We start from the raw sequence: 18,938 nt of genomic DNA, 5'->3' as shown, positions 1-18,938 counted from the left end.
TGCAACTTATTTTGTAGTTTGATATGTATAAACCTTGATAATGGAATGAGAATTAGAGGTTAGAACTGACACAAATGATTTATAGTATGTACTATATGATTTTGAGTCATTACAGGAATAAGACAGTGCTTTTTTCCCTGTTTCCTACTGTCTCTGTCTGTCTGTCTGTCTGTCTCTGTCTGTGTGTGTTTGTGTGTGTGTGTGTGACTGTGTGTATGTGTGTGAAATATAAACCAAGTAATCTTCATACATTATGTAGCTCCTATGAAGCATGAATCATGAAAAAAAAACAGCAAAATCATTAGAATTATAGAAGATATGATGTCAGTAACAACTGAAATTAAAAGTTGAATGGAGTTTTCTTTTCTTTCTTTCTTTCTTTCTTTCTTTGTTTTTTTTTTTTTTTTACCAGAGCACTGCTCAGCTCTCGATTATGGTGGTGTTGGGGATTGAACTTAGAACTTAGAAGCTTCAGACATGAGAATCTGTTTGCATAACCATGATGCTATCTCCCCTGCCTGTATTTTTACCATATCTGAAGGAGTTAAATATATGTTATTTTATTACTTTTACTGGACTTCTGTAATTGAATTAGCTGGTGTACATAATCAAGTTACCATTTTTAAAGTGATTTCAATAAGCAGAATTCATTTTCTTTGTTCTAATTATATGTAGAAATGTTATTAGAGTCTTAAACAAATGAAGTTCCTTTTTTCCAGCATTATTGATGATATGCTGCAACGCCTATTATTTATTAGTATTTCCAAGAATGCACAAGGAAAAAAAAGGCAAGAAACAACAGTGACTTTCAAATAAATGACAAGGATTGTTTTATTCTCTTTCTCACTAAATAAAATATGTAGACTCTGCATCTAAATCCTTTTATATTATTCCAGTCACATATCTACATAAAATTTAACTAGAAGCCACATGAATACTTCAGTAGGTTTCTAGGTTATATTAATCTTGAGAAAGAAAAATATATATGTTTGGGATTTATCAAGAACAGAATGTCAGTTATCAGAAACAATTAATTGTAGTAATGATAAATAGCCAACTGCATGCTTTCTAGCATAATTTTATATGCACTGAATCAGTGACTAGTAAATAGACTGCAGTTAGGAATTTAGGATGTTATTCTTTTTAAATTATTAATTTAGCATCATGTGGTATTAGAATATAATCTTCATACCATTTTAGCCCTTAAAATTAAAATTGTATTTTATCCCTCTAAAATGCTGTTTCAGAGCACCACAGAATAACTTCTTTGGAAAAAGGAAACTGGTTACTGGGGAACATCAATCAAACAGGCTACTTTAGAGTCAACTATGATTTAAGGAATTGGAGATTATTAACTGATCAGTTAATCAGGAACCATGAGGTAAACTGGATTTGCTCATCAAAGAACTGTTTTGACATGTGAACACCAGTCATTATAACCCTAAATAATTCCATTTTTCCCCATTCTTTCTTTCTTTCTTCTTTTTTTTTCCCCCTGGTTGATGTGATAGGTTCTGTCTGTCAGTAACCGTGCAGGTTTGATCGACGATGCTTTCAACCTAGCCAGGTATGTATACCTGTGGATCTCCACAGTAAAACACTTGCCCATAAGGCTTCCTTTATTAATCTAAATACTATATATGCTCTTAATAATAAAACTTTTAGAAAACAATTTTTACCTTATGTGCTTTGTGTTTAGATATGAGTTATAATCAGTGTCCAAGCTCTTGATCAATAGTAGCCACAAGCTATTTCTGAATCAGGAGAAGCCTGGTCAATTTTCTGTGCTAGTTCAATTTAACACTCTGGAGAGTAATAATCTCTTCCCAATTTCATTAATGAAGCCTACAAAATGATCATGGTGCCATACTTAGTTTTTGATGGAAAGTGCCCACAAGTCTCAGTGATATTTTCTTCCTGACATACACCAGTATATCTTTTAAAATATTTTTTGATTGGGATACATTATGAAAAGCTTTTACTGCAAGACTGAAATAAATATTCCACAGAGTAAAGTTGTTCTGGACAGAATATATACTATATATATTCTGTAGTAGAAGTCTTTAGCTGTATTAGGTTGTTGGGAAAAATCATGAAATAGTTTCGTAGGTTTTTCAGTGCAAAAATGCATTATCACTTCTCTGACAACCCAATACTAGATATATAAATGTTTGTGTTATTTCCATAATTAGATTAATTGTATATATTAAGCTGACCCTAGGAATAATCCTTAAATGAAACAGCTTGATCATAAGTCCCAACATTTTTCTCTATTTTGAGTAAACACTAACATAAATACAGTTCTTTTAATATTTGTATTGTTTCACATGAAGGGAGTTTTAATTTTAATAATCTAATACTAAAAAGAACAGGTTAATAGGTTAGGTAGTAGCAAGTTTCATGAAGTACACACATACTCAAGTACCTGGATTCAAGTCCCCAGTCTTCACCTACAGGGAGCAAGCTTTACAAGTGATAACAGCACTGCAGGTGTCTCTTTTTCACTCTCTATCTCATCCTTTCTTCTTAGTTTATTTTAGTCCTATCAGATATAAGAAAATAAACTAAAAAGTAATAAAATTATATTAAATGAAATACAGATTAAGACATATGTGATTCTCATTGGTATCTGGCTATATTTGCTATAGATATATTTTTCTACAGATATGTCTGTGCTGAAACAAACATAACTTGCCTTAGGAGTGAGCATTGTTCCTCACATGTGACCTGAAACTGCTTCTACAATATTTGTATTCCATCAAATTTCCATTCTCTTCCATGTTAGGAGTCACACCAGATTTTGTATAATCCTATTCATCAAAACTAGTGACCTTAAATAGAGAAGGCTTAATAATGACCAAGTGTGGCATCAAATTACTGAAGTTGGTTTCTGTAGAAAAAAATAATTTAGTGATTTAAGAGGTGACTCAGCAGCAAGTGCAGTCTTTGGTCTCCTGAGGCTCTAGGTTAGACCTCTCACATTAAATGTTATCAGAGTAGTCCTCTGGTCTCTAAATAAATAAATCTTAAAAATAGAAAACAATCAGTCCAGGGTGCAGCACAGTGGATAACCCTTGAACATAAAAGCATGACATCCTGAGCTTGATGCCAGTCACTGCTTGTGTCAGACTAATTCTCTGGTAGAAGCTCTATTTCTCTCTCTCTCATTAATAAATAAAATAAATATGTTAAACATGGAAAAGTTTATGTAGAGGGTAGAATACATAAAAAGGGCAAAGAGGGGGCCAGGCAGTAGCGCAGTGGGTTAAACACACAGGGCGCAAAGCGCAAGGACTAGAGTAAGGATCCTGGTTCGAGCTCCCAGCTCCCCACCTACAGGAGGGTTGCTTCACAAGCATGAAGCAGGTCTGCGGGTGTCTATCTTTCTCTCCCCTTCCCTGTCTTCTCCTCCTCTCTCGATTTCTCTGTCATATCAACAACAACAACAATAATAATAACAACAATGAAAAACAAGGGCAACAAAAGGGAAAAAAATAGCCTCCAGGAGCAGTAGATTCATATAGTGCGGGCACCAAGACCCAGCAATAAAAAGGTAAAGAGTTTAAAATGACTTTCTGTGTTTAAAAAATCTGAGTTTTATTTACCTTTTTGACATTAAAGAATCTAGGAACTTTTATTTATTTATTTATTTATTTATTTTCCCTTTTTTGTTGCCCTTGTTGTTTTAACATTGTTGTAGTTATTAATGTCGTTGCTGTTGGATAGGACAGAGAGAAATGGAGAGAGGAGGGGAAGACAGAGAGGAGGAGAGAAAGACAGACACCTGCAGACCTGCTTCACCGCTTGTGAAGCGACTCCCCTGCAGGTGGGGAGCCGGGGGCTCGAACTGGGATCCTTAGGCAGATCCTGGCGATTTGAGCCACGTGCGCTTAACCCGCTGCGCCACCGCCCGACTCCCAGAATCTAGGAACTTCTAATCTGTTATATAAATACATTTTATTATACTAGTTTCTAATAACATTCCACTATTTTCTTACTTAATAGTGATGTTATATGTGTCTCTATCACAGAATTGCCTACTGCTTTAGAAATCCTAATGACAAAACTATGCAGTTTATCAGCAAGAGAATTCCTTGTAAAATTGTATCACACTACTGGAATTGTTTAATAAGAACTGGGGTTAATTCCCAGCAAAATAAACTGAGGGCTTTTCCATAACACAGTACCATCTTAAATTGCCAAAACTTTGTAAATAATGAAGATAAACAAAGGAACGTGTGCAGACGCCATACAATATGTGTAAATACTGATTAAGATGTAATGTTTACCCTCAAGTAAGAAATAAAGATTAAACAAAATCAGTCAGAATATATTGAATAACACTGTACTGAAAGAGAAGCAGTAGGAAAGAGAGGAAGAGATAGATGCAAGGGGGAGGGTTTGGAAACAAGAAAAGACCTACTAGCCAACACAGTAACTGTTAAGTACATCTAAGGTAGAGACATTGTTCTTTATATATGGTCATTTGTTTAATACAATAACATGAGTATATATATGTATACACATATATGTGCGTATTATTTATTACATCTACTTTATAACAGAATTCCAAGATTCAAGTCAAGGCATTTGCTTTAAGTCACACAGCTTTTTTGAAACAGGCCCATTTTTATATATGGTTTTAATGAAATGATCCAGGCAATAGAAAGACTAAGGGAAGCTGAAGTTATAATCCACGTCAATCCTTATGGGTTTGAAGTGACAGTGAATTAGCAAATAAGTGATGACTTCAGCAAGGTGGATAGATAAACATCAACAAGAAACAATCTCTTGACTCATCTTCATGAGATGATAGAATTGACTTTTCAATACAATGTTTAGTTTACACTTTCTTTGACTTTCTTAAAGACAAAAGATTAGTAAATATTTACCAAAACTTACATTTTCATGTACTGTCTATTGTGGCTTCTTAAAATGGTTTTGTCTCCTCAGTGAACACCTGGAGTGGGTATGACTACAGTAGTCATTTTATAGCCAACACCTGGAGACTGATGAAATCCCCAATGCCTTCTCAGTCTCCTTCCAAATTTCACCATTAAACACTCTGACAGTTACACTAGATCACAGGTAGTCTAAGTTTCACCCTGTGGTTTCTATTTCTAGTATATAGTCCCACCTATTGGCTGAGGTAATTTTTTCTTCCCTTTCTCTGAATTCTCTCATTTAACATGATTCATTCAAGTTCTGCCATGATGTAGCCCTAACAAGGCATGAGAAGCACAGACTCATCCCAGTAGAACTGCTGCAATATTAGTTTATCATATAATAGGAACATGTAAATTAGAAAATTGCAATAGGAGGGCTGGATGATGGCACACCCAGCTAAGTGCACACATTAACATGCACAAAGACTCAGGTTTGAGTCCTCATTCCCCACTTGCAGAGGGGACACTTCCTGGTCAATGAAGCAGGTCTGAAGTTGTCTTTCTTTCTCCCACTCTATCTCCCCCTCCGCACTCTATTTCTCTGTCCTCTCAAATAAAATAGAATGGAAGAAGCGGTATGACAGCTAGGAGCAGCAAGTTTTTAGTGTGGCCCTAATTCCCAACAATAACCCTGGTGGCAATAAAAAGGAGAAATAAAATGCTGGTGGCAATAAAAAAAGAAAGAGATCTTCAATAGTAATTAATAGATTGGATTCTTAAGATTATTTGTATTCTCTTATGGAATTTTTGAAAATCTATAAAAATGTTGAAAATACTGAGAATACATAAAATCATTTTTTAACCTATGTGAGTATTCAGGAGTACTAAAGATAATCATTCTTGCATTGGGAAGTTACTGTACTGATGTATTTGGTCACCAGTTTCCTGGAGATTTTAGTCATGAAGAACACATGTCACTTTATCACATTACTGCTGTCAGAACTTATTTTATCCTTTATAAAATATTTTATTTTTCCTATTGTATACTAATCCATTAAAGAACTAGTAAATTATGATGCCTTACTAAAGGAGAAATATTGGGGGCCGGGTGGTGGTACACCTGTTGAGTGCAGACGTTACAGTGTGCAAGGACCCAGCTTTGAGCCCCTGCAGGAGGAAAGCTTCACGAGTGGTGAAGCAGTGCCGCAGGTGTCTTTCTGTCTCTCTCCCTATCACCCCCTTCCCTCTCAATTTCTGGTGGTCTCCATCCAACAAGGAAATAAAAATATTTTTAAAAAAAACAGAGACAAAACATTACTACTTATTTTGCAAACTTTTTATAATAGTAGTTATTGCTTTAAAATATTAGTGTTTTATTGATAATAGTCATAAGAACTTGTATACTGTGATTGTGCCTATCATAGTATTCTATGTATTGGTGAGTAGTCATTAGTGCATAGTGAATCTAATGATCTGTACATATATACCACAGGCATCATGGCAGTAAATGTACGGAAGTATATTCATAGGCTAACATGTATACATTTTTTGTCCATTTGCTTCTAGGTTTATAAATCTGTGGTACTTTAGGAAAACTGGAAAGTCAGTACATGATCACTGAAAATAAAATGGCACATGAAGAAACAGATATTATCTAGTACCTATCCTTCCACATTGCTTTTGTTTCTTTCTTTTTCTTCTTCTTCTTTCTATTTTTATTTGATGGGACAGAAAGGAATTCTGAGAAGAGGGGAAATGTCAAGAGAGAGAAATAGACAACTGTAAGACTGCTTTACCACTTGTAAAGTGTCGCCCCTGTAGATAGCAAGCAGGGGCTCAAAAATGAGCCCTTGCATGTGGCTATACATGCACTTTACATGGCCCCTCACTTTACTTTTGTTTCTAAGTCCAAATTAGCTTTAAAATGTTTGCAGTGTTTTTTTTTCTTTTCAAGCCGTTTTATTAGAAGATCTTTTGTGCCTTCTGGATGACTGTCCTGCTTGCTATTTAAAGATTCACTTCTAAAATATGTGCTAACTCTCTATTTATGTATGCAGAAAAAATGATGTGTCTAAAAGGTAACCATCTCCAAAACTCTTTTATATTAAGATTGACTTTTCTAATTTGAACACTGTTTATTTAATGTGCAATATGCTGAATTCTTAAATATAACTTTGTCATTTTATAATGGGCTGCAAGATTAGAAGATTACAGGATTTATAATTATAATTACCACGATTACAGTTCCAAACTACACTCACCATCAGAGTTCTTGTTATCCTACCAACCACCACAGTCCTCACAAAGTCTAAGATACAGTTTGACATTCCCTTTTTTAAAATCTTTTTTGTTATTGTGTCCATCAGGACAAAATGGATGGGACTGGACAAGATTATGTTTAGTGAATTAAGGAGGTGAAAGAAAACTGGGGTTCTCCATATGTGGATAGTATTCTGATTTTTTTTTTTTTGAGAAAATTGAGGAGTGAGTTGAAAACTTTTTATAAGAAATACCTTTGCAGAATTGGAGAGATAGCATAATGGTTATGCAAAAATTATTTTGCCTAAGGCTTTGTGGCTCCTGGTTCTACCCCTAGCACACCAATTCAGAACTGAGCTCTGGTCTCTTTCTCCCTCCCTCTCTCCCCCATTCCTTCTCCCCCTTCCCCTCCCCTCCCCCTCTCTCCCTCTCTCTCTTCCCCTCCCCCTTTACCTTTCCCTCTCCCTCTCTCTTTCCCCTTCTCTTTCTCTCTTGCTTTCCCTCTATATCTCTCTCATTAAAAATGAAAAGAGGGGGTCGGGCGGTGGTGCAGTGGGTTAAGCACATGTGGCGCAAAGCGCAAGGACCGGCTTAAGGATCCCAGTTCGAGCCTCCGGCCACCCACCTGCAGGGGAGTCACTTCACAGGCAGTGAAGCAGGTCTGCAGGTGTCTATCTTTCTCTCCCCCTCTCTGTCTTCCCCTCCTCTCTCCATTTCTGTCTGTCCTGTCCAACAACGAACAACATCAACAATGGCAATAATAATAACCACAATGAGGTTACAACAACAAGGGCAACAAAAGGGGGAAAAATGGCCTCTAGGAGCAGTGGATTCATGGTGCAGGCACCAAGCCCAGCAATAACCCTGGAGGGGGAAAAAAAATGAAAAGAATAATTAAAATAGAATTAAATACCACTTAGACCAACCAAACTTTTGCCTTGATTGTTTATGGTAATACCAAGACTACCTCACTTTCTCTGGACATTGCTTGCAAAACTTGAGTAAGGATTCTGATCTTCTGATGCTCCCTGTTGCTTTAAAATTTCTGATTTTATGAAGTGTGTTTAGTTTCAGCACTCCTTCCTGGACCCAATTTTATTTCCCTTTAACGTACTAAATGATCTCAGCATAGACATTTTCTTTCTTAGTTGGGTTTTACTATAGAGTCATGGGAATTATTAATAATGATTGAATACTCACTGTGCAGGGAGCAAAGAATTCTGTTCCCATTTGCATTAGGCTTATTTGGGAGATATATCCATGTAGTATTATGTTCTTACTTATCGTTTATTAAACCAACCAAGTATGTATTTGCCAAAAGATGACAACTAAATATTTATTAAATTCTGAAAGTGATAAAATTGTTATAAAGATTTATTGCTGACTATATTCTTTCAATCTTCTGCTGTTGACCAAAAGCTATTGAAATCAGTTTGTAGTTATCCTCTCTGCCTTGCTGTTACCGATATCTCCCTGCTATGAACTCTGACTCCCATGGAGTCCATTTGGGAACCATCCTTTAAAAATCATATTGCTCCTATCTCTGAAGGATTCCAGGATTCTAATTATCTGTCATCATCTGCTAATGCTCCTCTTGAGATACATAGAAACGTTACCTTGAAGCCCTCTCATTTCATACCTTTCAGCATGCGATTATTTCAAAATGCACATCCAAAGATCTCTAAATTCTTCTTAGTTTATACAATACTTTGCCACAGGTAAATGTTGAAAACAGTTTGAAAGCATTTTCAGGTCATTGTACTAGAATCAGCAGGGAGTCTTTGTCATTCTTTCCAGGATAATCCAGTAGAATCCTGGAGTAGATTCCTGAATTTTAAAGCTACCCTCTTTCTACTAGACATATGCTGGTTCACTCAAGATCAGGGAATAAACTGAGGTACATTTAGAAAACTGTTGAGGGTGGAGTCACAGATGTTTTCCTTGGGATAAGGATTTAGGTATGTTTACCATACCAAGAATTTCCAAGAACTAAACATATCCTGAAGCATTAAGGGCAGGAGTGTGGCTATTAAGGCCAGCAAACTTCCTTGGAAACTTTTAAATTGAACAGCATTAAATAAATAAATAAATAAATAAATAAATAAACAAACAAATGTGTGTGGGCCAGGTGGTAGCGCACCAGGCTAAGCACACACAGTATAAAGCACATGGGCTGGTGCAATTATCCCTTTCCAGGCCCTGGCTCCCCACCTTCCCCACCTGCAGCCTGGGAGGTGGCGGGGGGCTCCCCCTTGAAAGCAGTGAAGCAGGTCCGCAAGTGTCTATCTTTCTATCTTTCTCTCCCAATCTCTGTCTTCCCCTTCTCTCTCAGTTTCTCCCTGTCCTATCCAACAACAACAGCAGCAACAACAACAAAAACAAAAATGGAAAAAAGATGGCCACCAGGAAGAGTGGATTGTAATTCAGGCACCTAGCCCCAGCAATAAATAACCCTGGCCTCTGGTGCCAAATTTGTGTTTCAGCTCTATAGGTGAAAATGTTTTAGTATTAATACCTAATGTCTGTGAATGCTACTTAGCTAAAATTTAAAATAATTGAGATTAGAAAGTTGACATCATTCGTAATTATGCTAATAATAATAGTAACTATTATTATTATTTGCCAACAGGTTTATTGCTGGGACTCAGTGTCTGCGTAGCTTTACTATTCCCTGGTGACAATTAATTTTTTTTTTTTTATAAAAGGTGAGAGGCAGAGAAAGAGAGTGGGGTGAGAGACAGAGAAAAGAGAGATACCCATAGCACTGCTTTAAGTGGGGGGCAGGGAATTGAATCTGGGTGATATTTATACTCTGGCAAGTGAATTAGTATATGATCCAACTTGCCATAAGCCTTTAAGCTAACTCCATTTTTATAGTAAACAGCCTGTACTCTGGAGTTACAAATGTGTTAATGCTACCAGTAAGGTGCCCAGATACCTATCCTAGGAGAAAAATATTTATATCCATATAACAATAACAATCCTGTAAATCATATTTCCCCCATTAAAGTGATTCTTCTTCTTCTAGCGTTTGCCCTTCTTCTGTAGCCAGTCAACAGCATCAGGTTGAGCCTGATGTAAAGTTTCGAGACCTCCTTTGAATCTGGAGAGGTGGCAGTCGTTGACTATGTGGGTCATAGTCTGTCTGGAGCCACAGGGGCAGTTCGGGTCATCTCTGGCTCCCCCCCAAATGCAAGTTAAAATTTGTGTGAGGGGGAGTCAGGCGGTAGCATAGCAGGTTGAGCGCAGGTGGCACAAAGCACAAGAACCAGCCTAAGGATCCCGGTTCAAGCCCCTGGAACCCCACCTGAGGGTAGGGGGGGGTCGCTTCACAGGCTGTGAAGCAGGTCTGCGGGTGTCTATCTTTCTCTCCCCCTCTCTGTCTTCCTCTCCTCTCTCCATTTCTCTCTGTCCTATCCAAAAACAACAACATCAGTAAAAACAACAATAATAACTACAACAATAAAAAACAAGGCAACAAAAAGAAATAAATATTAAAATATAATAATTAAAAAATTGTTTGAGTTACCTAGTTGAGCACATGTGTAAGGACCATGCCCCAGTCTCCAAGTGCAGAGGGAAAGCTTTGCGAGTGGTGAAGCAATGTGCAGGTGTTTCTCTGTCTCTCCCTTTCCTTTCCTTTTCTTTTTTCTTTTCTTTTTTTTTATTTAAGAAAGGAATACTATGCAGCTACTAAGAACAATGAACTCAACTTCTCTGACCCATCTTGGTCAGAGCTAGAAGGAATTATGTTAAGTGAGCTAAGTCAGAAAGATAAAAGATGAGTATGGGATGATCCCACTAATCAACAGAAGTTGAGAAAGAAGATCAGAAAGGGAAATTAAAAGCAGAATCCGACTAAATTGAAAGTAGGGCACCAAAGTAAAAACACTGTGGTGAGGGGGAGGATGGACGTGTGGCCTCCTGGGCCAACAGGGGGGTGCGTGTGGGGGGTGGGTGGGTGGGATGGGACACAATCTTTTGGTGGTCAAAAATGGTGTTTATGTACACACCTATTAAATTGTAGTCATATAAATCAATTTAATTAATATGAGAGGGGGGAAGATTGTATGTCTAACAAAGGGACTTTTCAAAGTTAACCCAATTACCAAATAATGTGATAATAACAATAACTATCCATTGTCTTCTTGAACCCTAAGACAGCAGGAACCTCACATTTCCACTATAGAGCCTAAACTTCCCCCAGTCCTGGGACCCTAGGGTAGGGCCCACTTTCCCGTATGCTTCTCCCAATTCTTATCAAATAATATTGCATCCGATGATTGCAACCTAATCAACACAACTAGTGCCACCCCAGCATGTTTCACTTCAGACTGTGTCCAGAGACTTCACGTGTGGAATGACAACCCTTCAGCTTCATCACTCAGGTGAGACCTTTCCTTTCATAGTATTCTCTAACTCCGTCCCAGGTGGTTTACTTCCTAACAAAGTCCCAAAACCTAGATATAGACCAGGTTCCAGGAGATAGAGCATATGTTCACACGTATCCATAAACCAGGGCAAATATATACCTGAAAGCAGTAGTACACTAGAGTTTGCAGTGAGTACCCCCCAACACTTTATCTCCACTGTTCCATCCTTTGGGTCCATGATTCTTCAACAATTTGTTTGGCTTTGTGTGTTAACTCTCTTTTCAATCACCAGGTTCCAGATGCCATCAGGATGCCGGCCAGGCTTGCCTGGACTGAAGACCCCACCAGTGAGTCCTGGAGCTCCGCTTCCCCAGAGACCCAACCTACTAGGGAAAGAGAGAGGCAGACTGGAAGTATGGATTGACCAGCCAACATCCATGTTCAGCAGGAATCAATTACAGAAGCCAGACCTTCCACCTTCTGCAACCCACAATGACCCTGGGTCCATGTTCCCAGAGGGATAGAGAATGGGAAAGCTAGTGGGGAGGGGACAGGATATAGAGATTGGGTGTGGCGGGAATTGTGTGGAGTTGTACCCCTCCTATTCTATGGTTTTGTCAATGTCTCCTTTCTTAAATAAATAATAATAATAATAATAAATAACTTATTGGGCAGTAAAAAAAGAAAGGAGACATTAACAAAACCATAGGATAAGAGGGGTACAGTTCTATACAATTCCCACCACCTGATCTCCATATCCCATCCCCTCCCCTGATAGCTTTCCCATTCTCTATCCCTCTGGGAGTATGGACCCAAGGTCATTGTGGGTTGCAGAAGGTGGAAGGTCTGGCTTCTGTAAATGCTTCCCCGCTGAACATGTGTGTTGACTGGTCAATCCAAACTCCCTGTCTGCCTCTCTCTTTCCCTAGTAGGGTGGGTCTCTGGGCAAGTGCAGCTCCAATACACATTGGTGAGGTCATCTGTCCAGGGAAGTCTGGTCAGCATCTTGCTGGCATCTGGAACCTGGTGGCTGAAAAGAGAGTTAACATACAAAGCCAAACAAATTGTTGAACAACATGGACCTAAAGACTGGAATAGTGCAGATGAAGTGTTGGGGGGTATTCCCTGCATGCTCTTGTGTACTTCAGTTTTCAGGTATATATTTTTCCCTAGTGTATGGGCACATGTTAACATATGCTTTATGTCAGGGAACCTGGTCTATATCTAGGTTTGGGGACTTTACTGGGGAGTGGAACACCTGGAATGGAATTAGAGAATACTATGAAAGGAAACGTCTCACCCGAGTGATGAAGCTGAAGGGTTGTCATTCCACACCTAAAGTCTCTGGACACAGTCTGAAGTGAAGCATGCTGGGGTGGCACTCCTTGCGCTGACTGGGTAGTGATCAGAGGATGCAATATTATATGATATGAATTGAGAGAAGCATGCAGGAAAGTGGGCCCCACCCTAAGGTTCTGGGACTGGGGGAAATATAGGCTCTATAATGGAAATGTGAGGTTCCTCCTGTCTTAGGGTTCAAGAAGACAATGGATAGTTATTGTTATTATCACATTATTTGGTGATTGGGTTAACTTTGAAAAGTCCCTTTGTTAGGGTTTGGGGTATAATACGCAGCATCTTTTATATAGCTGTGCTACCAGTTGCTTCTGTTCTCCCTGGTCTAGGCTCTTGAGAGAGTCAACATATCAAAGATTCAGCCTATGTATTAAAAAGTCTGTGTTTTGGGGGTCGGGCAGTGGCGCAGTGGGTTAAGCGCACGTGGCGCAAAGCGCAGGGACCGGCGTAAGGATCCCGGTTCGAGCCCCCGGCTCCCCACCTGCAGGGGAGTCGCTTCACAGGCGGTGAAGCAGGTCTGCAGGTGTCTATCTTTCTCTCCCCCTCTCTCTGTCTTCCCCTCCTCTCTCCATTTCTCTCTGTCCTATCCAACAACAAAGCAACGTCAACAATGGCAATAATAATAACCGCAACGAGGCTGCAACAACTAGGGCAACAAAAAGGGGGGAAAATGGCCTCCAGGAGCGGTGGATTCATGGTGCAGACACCGAGCCCAGCAATAACCCTGGAGGGAAAAAAAAACAAACAAAAAAAAGTCTGTGTTTTAAGTTCTAGACATATGATCAATTTTCCCCTCTCATATTAATTAAATAGTGGTTTATATGTCTACACTTTAATAGGAGTGTACATAAACACCATTCCCACCACCAAAAGACTGTGTCCCATCCCAACCACCCACCCCTGCCCCCCAACCCCCCCACCACGCTGGGGAGCCCTATGGCCACCCTCCCCTTCACCACAGGGTTTTTACTTTGGTGCCCTGCTCTAGATTTAATCAGATCCTTCTTTTAGTTTCCCTTTCTGTTCTTCTTTCTCAACTTCTGTTGATGAGTGGAGATATCCTATACTTATCTTTATCTTTCTGGCTTAGCTGACTTAACATAATTCCTTCTAGCTCTGTCCAAGATGGGTCAGATAAGGTGGGTTCATTGTTCTTAATAGCTGCATAGTATTTCATTGTGTATATGTACCACAGCATTCTCAGCTACTCATCTGTTGTTGGGCACCTGGGTTCCTTCCAGGTTTTAACTATTATGAATTGTGCTGCTATGAAAATAGATGTACATATATCCTTTTGCTTGGGCGTTATGGAATCCTTAGGGTAAATGCCCAGGAGAGGAATTACTGGGTCATATGGAAGGTCCATGTCTAGCCTTGTGAGAGTTCTCTAGACTGCTCTCTACAGAGGCTGGATCAATTTACATTCCCTCCACCAGTGCAGAAGGGTTCCTCTGTCCCCACAGCCTCTCCAACATTTGTTGCTGCTGTTCTTTTTTATGTATGCCATTCTCACAGGAGTGAGGTGGTATCTCAATGTTTCTTTATTTGCATTTCTTTGACAATCAGTGACCTGAAGCAATTTTTCATGTTTGTTTGCCTTTTGGATCTCCTCTGAAGTTAATGTCTTGTTCATATCCTCTGCCCATTTTTGGATGGGGTCATTTGCTTTTTTGTTGCTAAGTTTGCTGAGTTCTTTATATATTTTGGTGATTAGTCTCTTGTCTGATGTATGGCATGTGAAGATCTTCTCCCATTTTGAGAGGGGTCGCTTTGTTTGTGTGATCGTTTCTTTGGCTGTGCAGAAGCTTTTCAATTTGATGTAGTCCCATTGGTTTGTTTCTGTTTTAGTCTTCCTTGGAGCTGGGTTTGTCTCATCAAAGAAGATGTCCTTGAGGTTTAGGTGGGAAAGTGTTTCACCAATGTTTACCTCTACGTATTTGATAGTTTCTGGTCTGACATCTAGGTCCTTGATCCATTTAGAGTTGATTATTTTCTGGTGAGATAAAGTACTTCAATTTCATTCTTCTGCATGTTACAAGCCAGTTTTCCCAGCACCATTTATTGAAGAGAGCCTCCTTCTTCCATTTAATACTTTGGACCCCATTGTCAGAGATTAGATGTCCATAGGTGTGGGGGCTTAGTTCTGGGCTTTCAATTCTTTTTTTTTTATTTTTTTTTATTTAAGAAAGGATTAATGAACAAAAACATAAGGTAGGAGGGGTACAACTCCACACAATTCCCACCACCCAATCTCCATAACCCACCCCCTCCCATTATAGCTTTCCCATTCTCTAGCCCTCTGGGAACATGGACCCAGGGTCGTTGAGGGTTGCAGAAGGTAGAAGGTCTGGCTTCTGTAATTGCTTCCCCGCTGAACATGGGCGTTGACTGGTCGGTCCATACTCCCAGTCTGCCTCTCTCTTTCCCTAGTAAGGTGTGTCTCTGGGAAGCTGAGCTCCAGGACACATTGGTGGGGTCTTCAATCCAGGGAAGCCTGGCCAGCATCCTGGTGGCATCTGGAACCTGGTGATTGAAAAGAGAGTTAACATACGAAGCCAAACAATTTGTTGAGCAATCATGGATCCCAAGCTTGGAATAGTGGAGAGGAAGTGTTAGGGAGGTACTCACTGCAAACTCTAGTGTACTACTGCTTTCAGGTATATATTTTGCAGTAGTTTATGGGTACGTGTACACATAAGCTCTCTCTCACAGAAACTGGTGTATATCTAGGTTATGGGACTTTGTTAGAAAGTGAACTACCTGAGAAAAAATTAGAGTGGGCTTTCAATTCTTTTCCACTGGTCTGTGTGCCTATTTTTGTTCCAGTGACAGGCTGTTTTGATGATGATGGCCTTATAATATAGTTTGAGATCTGGGAGTGTGATGCCTCCATTTCTATTTTCCTCAAGATGGTTTTGGCAATTCTGGGTGTTTTCTGGTTCCAGATAAATGATTGTAGTTTTTCTTCTATTTTCTTAAAAGAAGCTTGGTGGAACTTTGATGGGTATCGCATTAAATTTGTATATGGCCATGGGAAGAATATTCACTTTGATTATATTTATTCTTCGATCCATGAGCGTGGGATGTCTTTCCATTTCTTGGTATCATTTTCTATTTCCTTGAATAGTGACTCATAGTTTGCAGTATAAAAATCTTTTACTTCTTTGGTCAGCTTTACTCCTAGGTATTTTATTTATTTTGCTGCAACAGTGAATGGGAGTGGTTTCTGGATATCTTCTTCTTTAATTTTAGTGTTTGCATAGAGAAATGCCACTGATTTTAGTACATTGATTTTGTAGGCTGATACCTTGCTATATTGCCTAATAACTTTCAGTAGTTTTCTACTGGGTTTGGTAGGTTTTTCTATGTATACTATCATATTATCTGCAAATAGTGAGAGCTTGACTTCTTTCCTTCCAATCTGTATTCCTTTGATTTCTTTCTCTTGCCTGATTGCTATGGCAATAATTTCCAATACTATGTTGAAGAGTACTGGTGATAGTGGACATCACTGTCTAGTCCCTGAACTGAGGGGAAATGCTTTAGCTTCTGTCCGTTTAGTATGATGTTGGCTGTAGGTTTGCTGTATATGGACTCCACTATCTTGAGGAATTTTTCAACTGTTCCCATTTTTTGTAGTCTTTTGAACATGAATAGGTGTTGGATTTTGTCAAAGGCTTTCTCTGCATCTATTGAGATAATCATGTGGTTTTTGGTTTTGCTTTTATTGCTGTGATGCATGACATTGATTGATTTACATATGTTAAACCAGCCTTGCATTACTGGGATAAATCCCACTTGGTCGTGATGAACAATCTATTTGATATTCTGCTGTATCTGGTTTGCCAGAATCTTGTTTAATATTTTGGCATCTATGTTCATCAGAGATATTGATTTATAGTTTTCTTTTTTTGTTATGTCCCTATCTGCTTTTGGTATCAGGGTAATGCTGGCTTCATAGCAAGTGTAAGGGAGTGTTCCTGTTTCTTCGATCTTGTGGAAAAGCTTTAAAAGTATAAGTATTAACTGTTTCCTGAAAGTTTTGTAGAATTCATTTTTGAAGCCATCTCGTCCAGGACTTTTGTTGTTGGGGAGATTCCTAATAACAGTTTCTATTTCTTTGTCTATGATTGGTGCATTTAGGTTTTGTAGTTCTTCATTGTTTAGTTTTGGAGGGGCATATGTTTCTAGGAATTCTTCAATTTCTTCCAGATTCTCTAGCTGGTGGAATATAGTTCTTCATAGAAGTTTTTAATAACGGTTTTGATTTCTTTGTTTGTTATTGGTACATTTAGGTTTTGTAGTTTCTTAGTTTTCTCTAGCTCATCCTCTGTCTGGCTGATTCTGTTTTCTGCTTCTGCTAGTCTGCTTTCCCTTCCCTCAACTGCTTTTTTCATTTCAGCTATTTCAGCTTTCAGTTCTCTAATTGCCTCAAGGTAGTTAGTATTCTCCTTGAGGGTCTCATCTGTTGTTTCCCTAATACTGCTAGCCCTTTCCTCCAAAGTTTTTTTCATTTCTTTGATTAATATATTTATTAGTGCTTGCATACTTTTCTTATGTATGGCTACTTCTGGCTGATTTGTAGGTTCTTCTGGGCTCTTGTCTTCATTCATTGTAGTAGAAGTTTTATTTGCTCTTGATTTGCCCAATTTTTTAAATGTGTTTCTTTATTTTTATGTTCTGTTGTTCCTCAGTTGTTGTGTTTTGTGTACAAACCTCGCTATACTAAATACCTTTATGACAAATGCAATCATCACCCTTGGAAATTACAATAGTAACTAAAGCAATGACTGAAGCAGTTTAACCAATACTGGTTAGCCCTACAGTGTCTCCAGTTCAAGAAAAAAATAGCAACAAAATCCAAATGAAAAAGAAAAAGAAAGGAAAAAGTGGATAACAGGAATAGACAATTATGCAAACCTACTGTCCACTGTAAATTTTAGGGGAAGCAAGAGGAGAAAGGGAAGTATATCAGAGACACACTCATGGAGAGTCCACTCTGAGTCAGATTTCTTCCCTGAAATAGTTCACAAATAAGTATCAGTGAATATCAGAATGCAGAGGGAGGAGGAAGGAAGACAGCGGAAAAAGAGAGAAAAGAAAAAAGAAAAGAAGAAAACAGTAAATCAAAAAAGCAGTGAAAGGAGAGTTTTTTTTTTTTTTAATTGGCTTGGAGGCAGGAGAAGGGTGAGAGTGGACAGAGGAGGTATGAAGAGTGAGACAAGTTTCTCTCACAATGAGTAAGACACCTCGTTGCCTAGCAATGGTAAGTATACTAAGAGTTAATTTTGGTCAACCTGAGGGAGGGGAGGGCAAAGGGATATGCATGTATATATAATAGTAATAATAAAATAGAGCAGAGTAAAAAGCCCAAGCAGTGGGTCTGCAGCTTGGACAGCTCTCAGCACATGCACATTGAGTCTAGACAACTGATTGAGAAAGAAAAAACAAAACAAAACAAAAAACTTCCAAGCAGTCTTTCCCAGGCTGGGTGAGGCCTGCTTGATCAGCTAATTGTCCCTCCAATTGGGCCTATTTCCCTTCCTTACTCAGAGAAAAAAAAATAGCCTAGGTATTTAGAAAGAAGCAGAATTGTAATGGCACCCCTGATGAGCCAGGAATCTTGATAAATAAAGAGCTTAGCAGGGAGCCTGCTAGCAGCATTTCCCTACCCCCAGGGTCTGGTTATGGGGAGAGGGGGGCGGAGAGAAATAATGAAAAAATTTCCTTTCTTTTTGCTCTAATTTTTAGTCCAAATAGAATTATAATCACCTCCTTGGTCTCACATTTAGAATGCCTCCTTCCTTGTCCCGCTAAAGCCCAGGATCTCTAAGGCTTTCTATCAGTTGTTGTCAGAGCTCACAGGTGCACCTGCTTTCCAGTAGTAATCTTGGCTCCGCCCCCTGTCTCTCCCTTTCTATCACCCCCTTCCCTGTAGATTTCTGGCTATCTCTGTCCAATAAAGAAAATAAAGATAATTAAAAATTTTGTTTGAATAGATAAATAAATGTATGCTTTGTAGTAACATGTATTACAAATATTTTTGTAGTTCACATCAAAGTTG

The 18,938-nt window shown here is 38.8% G+C and overlaps 1 protein-coding gene across 1 annotated transcript in view; it reads left to right on the top strand.

Annotated features, from left to right (window-relative positions):
* TRHDE (thyrotropin releasing hormone degrading enzyme) overlaps positions 1-18,938 on the top strand; it is a 161,563-nt gene that overhangs the window by 48,150 nt on the left and 94,475 nt on the right. Inside the window, exons 5-6 of the mRNA XM_060194935.1 lie at positions 1,248-1,381; positions 1,512-1,567. Of these exons, the coding sequence (XP_060050918.1) occupies positions 1,248-1,381; positions 1,512-1,567 (190 nt within the window). The remainder of the gene's footprint in view (positions 1-1,247; positions 1,382-1,511; positions 1,568-18,938) is intronic.

This window comes from Erinaceus europaeus, chromosome 7 (assembly GCF_950295315.1).
Source record: "Erinaceus europaeus chromosome 7, mEriEur2.1, whole genome shotgun sequence".
NCBI classification, from domain to species: Eukaryota; Metazoa; Chordata; class Mammalia; order Eulipotyphla; family Erinaceidae; genus Erinaceus; species Erinaceus europaeus.
This window is presented reverse-complemented; position numbering and strand designations above follow the sequence as displayed.